The sequence below is a fragment of the Leucopleurus acutus genome (genome assembly GCF_964270905.1).
Source record: "Leucopleurus acutus genome assembly, chromosome: 3".
Classification (NCBI taxonomy): domain Eukaryota; kingdom Metazoa; phylum Chordata; class Mammalia; order Artiodactyla; family Delphinidae; genus Leucopleurus; species Leucopleurus acutus.
The window spans coordinates 9,444,046-9,454,963 of record NC_139145.1 but is presented as its reverse complement, the minus strand read 5'-3'; the positions used below and the strand labels follow the sequence as shown (position 1 = coordinate 9,454,963).

Genomic DNA, 10,918 nt, shown 5'->3' with positions numbered 1-10,918 from the left:
GAGAGGGAGAGAGAGGGAGAGAGAGAGAGAGGGAGGGAGAGAGAGAGGGAGAGAGAGAGGGAGAGAGAGAGGGAGAGAGAGAGAGAGAGAGAGAGAGGGAGAGCGAGAGGGAGAGAGAGAGGGAGAGAGGGAGAGAGAGAGAGGGAGAGAGAGAGAGAGAGAGAGAGAGAGGGAGAGCGAGAGGGAGAGAGAGGGAGAGAGAGAGGGAGAGAGAGAGAGAGAGAGAGAGGGAGAGCGAGAGGGAGGGAGAGAGAGAGAGGGAGGGAGAGAGAGGGAGAGAGAGGAGAGAGAGAGGGAGAGAGAGAGGGAGAGAGAGAGAGAGAGAGAGGGAGAGAGAGGGAGAGAGAGAGAGGGAGGGAGGAGAGGGAGAGAGGCACTTTACCGTGTGCTGCTCCTGGTGACGTGGCGTCGGAGGGAGAGACAGATCGTAAGCGGCCTCAGAAGAAAGAACACAGAACACACACATACGTGCACACACACCTGGGCACTCCCCTGCCCTGCCTGGGCACCAGGAGGGGCCGCCTTAGGCTCGTGGCCCTGGATGGTATCCATCCTTCCATCTGGAAGACGCTTGTTCCGTCCCCTGCCTTCGGCTGGCCCCCGGCACTGCCCAACAGCACCAAGAAAGCCAAATTTCCAAGTAGCAGGACAGCCCCAAATTATCAACTACCAAAGGCAAATTCGCCACTGAAGGTCCCTGCCAAGAGCTGGAGAAAAAACCCCTTTTCTCCAGAGGTTCTGGGACTGGAAATTTTTAGAATGTCTTTTTTTTGGCCACGCCTCGCAGTACGCGGGATCTTAGTTCCCCGACCGCGGCCCCTGCATCAGAAGCACGGAGTCTTAACCACTGGACTGCCAGGGAAGTCGTTTAGAATGTCTTGAAGGGGGTGAGCTTTGGAGTTAGGGGGACCTGGGTTTGACTCCCAGCACTGCCCTTAATCATTGTTCTCATCTGTAAAACAGACCTTTGCGGGGGCTGATGCTTGATACACAGTAACTACGGCTTTGGCTTTACCCCCTAAGTTATGAAGGAGAAGGGGGGCAGCTAAGAGTTCCAATTTGGGATGAAATTAAGGGGCAACTCTCAAGAGCCTTCTGGAAAAATGTGGGCCTGGGGGAAGCTCTCTGCATCTGGCAGTGGCCCCTGTACAACTCATCTTTGGAATCAAGGGTCAGTCTCATTATGACCCTCCAACCATGACTGGAGATCAAGGTGCAAGAAACTTGATTGCCATGAGAACAGTGGAAGCCCTACTGCCAAGCAGGTTCTCTACAGAATATCCCACCTGCCACCCCCTTTTGAAGTTAGTGACGTTTCTAAAAACATAACGGGTCTTACAAATATTCCCACTGGATTTTTCTTCCCCCTGCTACCTTTCGCTTTACCTCAGTGGCTTTCAAAGCTGAACATATCTAGGAATTATTGCATAGATAGAATTGTATAGATTCTCCTTTTTGGATTATTGAGGAATTTTTCAGTGACAGTGATTTCTGCCCAGCCTGATGGATGATGTTAGCTGTAATATGTGAGTCTTCTGAATGTCACTGCATCTGTCTGTGGCAAGGTGGTACCATTATACCCATTTTCCAGATGAGGAAGCTGAGGCTCAGAGAGGGAAAGTGACTTGTCCAAGGTCACACAGCCGGGGAAGTGGCAGACTGAGATTCAAACCCAGGTTTGTGTGTCTTGCACGCTAATCTTCTTTCCATTTCATTACACACACACAAAAGAATGCCTTCACGGGTAGGGGCTGTTTTGAGGATGGGGATTAAAAAAACAAAAGGCAGCCCGGGGGCTCCTTCTTTGGCTTCCTGGCCGTTGGGTTCCTGCGCACGCAGGAGTGGCTTGATCAAGGTGCTCTGCCAGCCGTGCGGGCCCGCTTTGAGGGAGGAGTGGCAGCCCCAGATGGACTCTTGGCAGTGAGGGCAGGGTCATGATTTGCCAGCTGCTGAGAAAGGTCAGTTGGCTACCCCGTTGCATGGGCACAGAGCGTGATGTCAAGTGTGGTGACTCATGAAATGGTGTGTTAATGGTGGTCGCATGGACACAGCACACAGTCAGTAGATGGAGCAGGACACACGCACACAGATATTTGGGGGAGGTGCAGGAGGGGTGGAAACCGTCGGGAGAGCTTCGACACATCCCTTGGAGGACCACGGGGATCATTTCCCCACGTCCGAGACGGGGCCACAGTCACAGCACTGCAGAATCCTTGCCTCCTCATTCTGCTGACTTGTGAAAGTCTCCATGTTCAGTGCTGGGAGATGGGCAGCAACCCTCAATCTGACAGCTGACTTCCCTCCACAATCTCTCTGGTCGTCAGTTTCCTCATGTACAAAAAGGGAATAATAAGAGAACTTCCTGCGTGGGCTTGTAAAGATTAAGTAAACAGAAGCTGTTACTATCATTATTACCCAGTCAGGTTTGTCAAAGTTATGGGGGAACTGAGGCACAGAGAGGTTCAGGGACTTGCACATCTACAGAGAAACCGGACAGCCTTGCTGGAACCTTTTCCTAACACCATCAGGTTCCTTTAACACTTGTTGGGGTTCTCAACCTTGTCTATGAGGAGACAGGCACATAGGACAGATAATGTGAGTTAAAAGAACAGAAAGAAAAGAAGCAAAGGACTCTGGGATTGGACACTCAAGTGGAGACTCTCAGAGCAACACCTACTCCTGCCAATGTGACCTCCGTCTGGTAACAAGGAAAGACAATAAGGAAAGTCCTTGTAGGGCGAGAGACCTTCTCAGGTAAGAGAGGCCAGAAACCTGAAGGCAGAGGGAGGATTCTGAAACTTTCCTGGGGAAAAATGTAGCAGCCTGGGTGGGGGGCCCCTTCTCTGGCTTTCTGGCAGATTGGCCTAAGGCATGCAGGTGCATGCCAGTTGTGCCTGGCCTGTGGCCCTGCCCTGGAAGAGGAGTGGCAGTGACAGATAGGTTCTTGGCAGTGAGGTGGGGAGGGTGTGGCAGGGGTGGGGTCTCAGGGTCTACCTCTTCCATCCCTGTGACCATCACATAAAGGCGCTCCCCGGGTGGTCAGCTCTTCTAAAACCCCAAGAGAGTCCCCAACACTTGTCAGGATCCCACTGGCAAAATCTCACACACCCCAGTTCCTGCAAGGTCCACGAGCTCACTGGGACTCCTAGGGATGACCTTAACTCCCTGTCCAGACCCTTTCCTCACATAGGAATTGAAAAAAACAATTGCAAACAGGGATTTTCAATGGCATTAACTGGCTGGCTTCATGCCTCTAGCAACTTCATAAAACCAGCTTCACAGGTTGACTCTACAAATACGCTGCTAAATTTCTCTGAGCTGGAGGTTCATTTTGAATATGCCCTTGTATGACTTTATATTTAAAACAAAAACTCAAAGATTAAAAAACAAAATCAGCTCCCTGTGGCAGATTCTTTGGCAGACGCAAAGAACCATTTTGCTCGATTCTGGGTGAAAAAACAATTTTGTTTTCGCAGATTAGGTTTGCTTAAAGTTGAGCCTAACTGTAGCTCCAGGGGAACTGTGGCCCATCATCGCAAAAGCTCTACGGTTTGAAAGGCTTGTGCCCGGGTCTTTCGAAGGCCACACTTTTCCCAAATTGGGAGGTCAAATGAGGGATGGAGATGGGACAGGGCAATAGTGGGGGCCCCCTCTTCAGCACTGAAGCTTGTTGGCTCCCACAGAGGTCTGGAAGGAAAGTGTCGAGGATGAACTGATGGGCAGCAGACACTACCTCTATTGTACTACACCCAGTGGTGGCCACGGAGGGCAAAACCCACCACCCAGGGCACAGCTGGCAAAGGGGGTGCTGTGTGTGGAGAGATGGATGTGATTTCTTTCTGAGCTCTGGGGGACCTGGGGGCTGCTGGGCAGACGTCATCCTGGAGGGCTGGAGGAAGTGTGGGAGGGATGCTTGCCTGCACTTGCCTTCCCTGGACATGAAGACCACCCCAGGTCAGAACATGGTGGGGACTGGGTTTTTGATGCCAGAGCAAATGGCAGAGTGTCTGCCTTCTCCAGGCCATGGGGCCCAGGTTAGGCAGAAGGTCAAGGCGGAGGACAGGATGGAAGGGAGAGAGAGAGAAAAGAGTCTGGAGGAGAGGGAGAGGGAGAAGGAGAGGGGAAGGGGGAGGGGAGACGGGAGGAGGGAGGGGAAGGGGAGGTGGAGAGAGAGAGAGAGAGACAGAGAGGGAGTCAGAGAGAGGGAAGGAGAGAAAAGGGGGAAGATAAAGAAGGAGAAAGACAGAAACAGGAGCAAGGGAGGGAAGGGGATTTGAGATGGATTCACTCCAGGATGAGGGCAGTCAAATGTTTTGGCTTTTCAGAATCGAAACTTTCTCAGGACCTAGCATGGTGCCTGACTGACACCTTGTAGAAGTTGCTCACATATCTGAGGGACAGAGGGAGGAGCATATTTCATTACATTCTCATATACACAGTGTATTACCTTTTGGAATCTTTTTTGGGGAAAGAAATTTGTGCTAACTTGATAAGAAATAAATTGTATCTTGTTTGTATTTTGTACATCTCCTAATTCCAATGAGGTAGGTTTTTTTTTTCATTTTTTATTAGTCAGCATTCTGTGAAATTTCTGTGTTAAATCCGGTGCTCACTTACCTATTGAGGTTCAGTGTTTCTTATTGATTTGTAATTGCTTTTTATATCTGAAGGCCATGGATACCATGTCTTATTTGTGGTAATCTTTCTCCTCTAATTTCCTGTGCACTTTGATTATTATTAGTATTAAACCTACAGGACATCTTAATGAAAATGTAGCCAAACTTCTTGAAGTTTTGAGATGATCTCTTCCATCGTTCTAATGATCAAATACTCAATTACTTAAAAAAGTGGGAGAGAGAGGAGGAAGAGTAGAAGAGGGACAGAGGAAGAAAGAGAGAAAAGGAGAGGGGGTGGAAAAGAGCAGACACAGAAAGAGGAAGAGAAAGTGGAAGACAAAGAGAAAGGGGGTGGGAAGTCTGGCCAGAGTCAGAAATACATTCAGCTTCCTGACCTTCATGGTACATCTCCACCAGCTCAGAGGCATCCAGAAACTCTGGAGATTTCTTGCTCTTCTGACACAACTTGATCTCATTGTGTTCCCAGGGGAGGATCTGAGAATGGCCCAGTTTAGCCCTTAAATTGGAAACAGGCCACCACACTGGCCTCCTGAAAAACCAAGTCCTCATTGTTTGGTCAGGTGGGCCATTCAAGGACTCTTCCAGGTCTGCTGAGAAGGGGCCCAGGAGGCAGAGGCAAAGGGGAAGCCCCTGATTTCTCATTATGTAGGTGAGGTGGGTCTGAATCCCTTTGAGACTTTTCTTTCTGGGAATGGTCCACTGTGATGGGCACAGACAGGGTCCCTAAGAAGATTTGTTTCTGGATTAGGGGCTGATTAGGGTTTTTCCATCCTGCCCCAAGCGTCTACAAGTTGAGGCATGTACTGCTAAGTTTGCTACCAGGGCCCTAAGAGCTAATGGCTACTCAGCCCTCGGACGCCATCTTGGAATCGCATCTTGGAACGGCTACTAAGCCTTTGGGCGCCATCTTGGAATGACTGCTGAGCCCTCAGGTGCCATCTTAAAAGGGCTGCCCAGAATTCGGGTGCCATGTTGGAACGGCTGCTCAGAACCCAGCTGCCATTTTGACATGGCTGCCCAGAATTTGGGCACCATCTTGGAGCTGCATGATGAGGCATGACCTTTCAGAGTGTCCTAGGACTGCCAGGAGAAGTTCAAGACACACAAGGGGAGTCATCAGGTCTATAACTACAGGGCCTTCGGGCACAGGGTGGGGATCCAAATTCTCATGCACATTCGTTTCCTGATTGTCTTTTGAGGGGCTCCCCAAAGAGACAGTGGCTTGGGCAGAGCTTGTAGAGCAGAAGGAAGATGAGATGTCCCGGTGGGGCTAGTCTACGGAAAGCAGCAGAGCAAGGGGTCGGTGGCATGGCTGTGTGAGGAAGTAGAAGGTGGGAGCCTTCTCCTTCTTCCTCCGTGGTGGCCATCATGCAAAAGCCAATCGAAGCTCTTCCCGGTCGCATGCGGATGCCTCCCACCACCCTGGAGCCCACTCTCCCCTTCTCTACACCCCGAGAACACGTCCCCTGATTCAATGGGCTGGGGACGGAGGGACGAAGAGGCAGGAGGAGTCCTCGAGAGGACACTTACGTGAAGGCAAAGGCCACCAGGGCCCCACTGACCACTATGAAGTCGAGAATGTTCCAGAGGTCACGGAAGTAGGCACCCTGGTGCAGGACGAGCCCCAGGTCGATCATCTATGGGAGGAGAAGAGACAGCGCTCTGATCCCTCATCCCCACCCTGGGGACCAAGATCCACCCTTTAGCCTCAGGAGGAGGGGCAACAGGAGGGGGCATGGTAGTCAGTGGGACCACCTCATCCTGAAGGGCTGGGACAGTGGCCAGAGGACCTGGGGGAGGAGTGAGAGCCCCTGCCCAAGGCACCTTCCCACCTTGTGAAAGGTAGTTCTGACTTGCTGGTTCTTAGGTCAAAACCTTGGGATCTCCCTGGGTTCCTCACCCCACATCAGATACATTAGCAAACCCTGTTGGTTCTGCCTTCCAAACCTTCCAAGAATCTGCCGACTTTTCACCACCTTCTCTGCCACCACCCTGGGCTGGTCCCCATTATCTCCTGCCTGGACCAGTGCAATCGCCTGCTCCCAGTTCTCTTGGGTCCCACCCACCCTGCTCCCCCTCTCAAGCCTGCCCTCCCAGAGAGGCTAGAGGGTGGCTGTGAACACCTGAGTCCAATCATGTCCCTCTGCTCAGAACCTTCCATGGCTCCCACCTCACTTGGGATAAAAGCCTAAGTCCTCCCTGTGGCCCCCAAGTTCCTGCATGATTCGTCCCTCCCTGCGCATCTCCCTGACCTGGTTGCCCCACCCTCCTCTCTCACTCCTTCTGGATGCACCAGCTTCCTTGATGTTCCTCAAACACACCAAGCATTTCTAATCTCTGGGGTGAGCCTCCTGCACCAGGGTGGCATTCTTGAGGGTGCAGAATCCTGTGGAGCCCTGGCACTCACCTTGATCACCATCTCAAAGGTAAAGACGCCTGTAAAAACGTAGTCAAAATATCGCAGTACCTGCAGGGGATAAAAGCAAGGGAGCAGCCGATCACTGGCTTGCTCCAGCAGAGCCCCCGTGCACCTATCCTTGGTCCACTGGGGTGTGTGGCCTCCAACAAAGTCCCCAGGGAGCAGAATCTCCATCCACATGAGGAAATGCTGCATCCATGTACAGTTGGGCAGGTCGTGCACTACCCAAGGGCCTCCTCCCACTGTCTCAGGGCAGATTTGTATGTTGTGACTGAAACTGTCCAGCAGATGGCAGCAAAGTCCTAGCAAAAAAAATCACTCTACCAGGCTGGTCTGCTTACCAAAGGAAAGGGTGCCTTTTTTATTTGCCCAAAGCACTATATGGACTAGAGGTGGCCCCAGGGAAGTTCAGGGAGGACTGCATCTCTGTGGGTGACAGGTCTGATCCCCCAGTGCCTCTGACCTGCTGGGTCTCCTGGGTGAGTAACTGTTCCCACACAGGGTTTCCTAAACATGATTAGCCGTCCAGGACAGACACTGGGGACAAACCTCACTGTGGTGCCCAACTCCCTCCCCACTCCGGGGCCACACACTCAGCAGGGTGGGTTGATTCTCCCTCACCCCACCACTTTACACAAGACCAGGCATTAGTGGTTTCTGTCTGGACGGGCAACATGCTGCACTCTGGCCCCTTTCCTGGCCATGCCATAGCACATCCATGGTGTGACCCTGGCATGAGGATGTTGAGTGTGCTGGCACAGTGCCCAGCACGTGGTAAGCGCAGGGGACTGACTTCATCATCAGATTTGCCTTGGAGAAGTAAGGGCTGGTAATTACTAAGGATGGCCACCAGAGGGCGCCTGCGAGCACTCAAGTCAGGTCACCCACCACCCTCTTCTCTGCTCAAGAACCCTCTGTGGCTCACACCGCACTCGGGTAAAAGCCAAAGTCCTCCAAGGCCCTGCACAATCTGCCTGGCCACCTCCTTGCCCTCATCTTGTCCTACTCTCCCCCTTGCTCACTCTGATTCTGCCACCCTGGATGTTCTCACCTCAGGGCCTTTGCACAGGCTGTTCCCTCTGCCTGGAATGCTCTTCCCCATGTTCCAACTGATTCCCTCTCTCTCCTCCTTTATGACTTGGCTCAAATATCACTTTCTCAGTGAGGCCTTCCCTGACTGCCTGTTTAAAATTCCACCAAGTCTACCCCTTCCCCCATATCCCTCATCCCTAGCACTTATCACATCCTGACACACTATTTGTTATAGTTATTAATAATCTCACTGTCCACCTCCCCAACCTGAAAGTCAACCTCACAAGGGCAGGGATGTTTATCTGTCCCTGTGGCATCTCCAGCTTATAGTACAGGGCCAGGCATACTCAAGAAATGTTTGCTGAATGAATGCATGAATAACTGTGGCTGCACTGGGTCCTGCAGGAGCTGGGATCTGTGATCTGTGTGGTCACCACTCACATTCTCATATGTGTGGTGCTTGAAGGGCCATTGGAGACCAGAGCGGCCAGGATGGCTAACTTCCTGGGATGTGCAGCAAGGGGCTGGAAGGTTCTGGGAAGGCTGAAGGGATGGTGGTGGGAGAGCATTTCAGGTGCACCGGGCAGAGGGCACAGCGTGGATAAAGGCCTGGTGCTCTGTGAGCTCTGAGATGGCAGGGACTGTCTCATACCCTGTCAATCCTTGATGTTTAGCTCAGCACGTGGCACACAGTAGTTGCTCATTAAATAATTACTAAATAAAGCAATGAATGGAAGGAAAGGAGGAAAGAAGGAAGGAAAGGAGGTGGGGGGAAAGGCAGGCCAGGTGGTCAGCTGCATCCAGTTCTGGAGAGCTTAATAAGTGGAGCAAGAGGAAATCAAAAGACCAAGAAATTAGGTTCAACCGTATCTAACATGTAGATCTTTTGGACCTCTACAAAAGGCAATTTTCTGTGGCTCACTGGAATCCAAAAAGGTTCTCAGTCTCATTTATCACAGGGAAATGCAAATCAAAGTCCCAATGAGATTCCACACCCACCAGGTTGGCTAAATGAGAGAGCTGACAGCACCAAGTGTGGGCAAGACCGTGGAGCAGTGGGAGCCTTGTACGTTGCTGGTGCGAGTAAACATTCTGGCTGCATCTTTGGGGCCAACCTCATGTAACTTCTATGTATGATCCAGAAGGTCCGTTTCTGGTTTTAGACCCTGGAGAAAGTCAAGCCCAGGGGCCCCATGGTGGGGGTAGGGGATGCCGTGACAGCATTCTAGACTGCAGACAATCCAAACGTGTGTCAAATGGAAGATGCGTAAACAGATGATGGCGTGGAGTGGAACATTCAACAGCAACGGAAAAGAATGACTGTCACCGCCAGCATCAATACATGCTCATCTCACGGTGGACATGATTTTGGGTGACAGAGAGATGCATAGAATGTATCCCATCTGTTCAGTGTTAGAAACAGGCAGAAAAATTCTAGTGTTTAAGGAGGCACGTACAGGTGGGAAAATCAGAGCAGCTAAGAAATGCTCCTTCCAGAAGTGGGGATTTTGATACCTCTAAGGTAGGGTTTTTCAAGTCCTGTTGACAATAGGGGTCAGGTCATTCTCTGTGGTGAGGCTGCCCTGTGTGCTGCAGGGTGATGAACAGTGTCCCTGGTCCCCACCCTCTCGATGCCAGTAGCAACCCTCCACCTGTCCCAACTCACAACACCCAAACGTGTCTGAAGACCTTGTTCCCACTTGTGGACCGAGCTCCAGAGGGAAGGGATGGGGGCGATCGAAGAGGCGCCTGCGGTCACGCTCAGTTTTGTTCTACTTCTTGGCTTGGGTGATGTTACACGAGGGAGTGCACTTGATAAATGAATGGATCATACGTGTTCTGTGCACTTTTCTGAGGCCTGTTCTAGATCAGCTGATAAAAAGAACTCGGGAGGGGGCCCGGGGTATCAGCTGCTTTACCATGCTCTTGAAGAGAGAGGGCTTTTAGAAAGAAAATTATTATTATGTTTTCGGCCGCGCAGCATGTGGGATCTCAGCTCCCCAACCAGGGATCAAACCCGTGCCCCCTGCCGTGGAAGTGTGGAGTCTTAACCACTGGACAGCCAGGGAAGCCCAGAAGAGGGAGGGCTTTGAGGAGAGATGTTTCAACTGTGAGGTGGAGCAATGGGGATGGGGCAGGGGAACCGGAGCTCTGCAAACACTCCATGGGGGCTGGGCTGAGCCCTGCCAGGGTTCTCTACAATCCCAGGAGCTGCAGTGGTCCCCCCGGACCCCCCATGCCCATCTCCTCCTTGCCGGAGACAAAGCCTGCTCCAGTCTCCTAGAGCCAGCAGGGGGTTTGCGGATCCCTCCTGGGACGCCCCTTCCCCAAGCCTGGCTCCCTGGGTCCCTAGTTGAAACCGGGCAGCAGGAGATAACAGAGTGCAGCCTCAGCCCTGCCCTGGTACCAGTTTCCTTCAGGAGGCTTGTTCTAATTATTTCCTTCCATCTCCCCCATCGGGTCCCCAGGGGGCCTGGCAGGCCTGTGAAGGAAGGGAAAGTGCAAAGTAAGCTGAGGACGGGCTTGATTTATGGGACGTGCCAGCCTCGCCAAGGCTCCTAACCTACTTAGCAAGGGCAGCAGGGCCTGACTCCCAGAGGAAGATGGCTCGCGTGGGGGCTGCTGGGGGTAGAGGAAGGAGCTGGGGAAGGAGGCGCTGACACCAGTCCGGCCTCTGTTATGCCTTGGCCTGCTGGCGCCTTGGTTTCCCCTCTCAACCACGGCACACATTCATTCCTGCATGGCAGGACTTAAGGGGGAACATGAGCACAGAAGGCATTTGATAAATGGTGACAGTTGAGGGAAGCAGCGGGAGATCTAGTGGGGGCAG

The 10,918-nt window shown here is 52.2% G+C and overlaps 1 protein-coding gene across 5 annotated transcripts in view; it reads right to left on the bottom strand.

Moving 5' to 3' along the window:
• Window positions 1-10,918, bottom strand: part of CACNA1A (calcium voltage-gated channel subunit alpha1 A) — a gene marked incomplete at its 5' end in the record, with an annotated part of 237,674 nt that overhangs the window by 54,386 nt on the left and 172,370 nt on the right. For all 5 annotated transcript variants that reach the window (XM_082834912.1, XM_082834911.1, XM_082834913.1 and 2 more), the window contains 2 exons: window positions 6,168-6,274; window positions 7,045-7,104. In XM_082834912.1, the coding sequence (XP_082691038.1) occupies window positions 6,168-6,274; window positions 7,045-7,104 (167 nt within the window). The remainder of the gene's footprint in view (window positions 1-6,167; window positions 6,275-7,044; window positions 7,105-10,918) is intronic.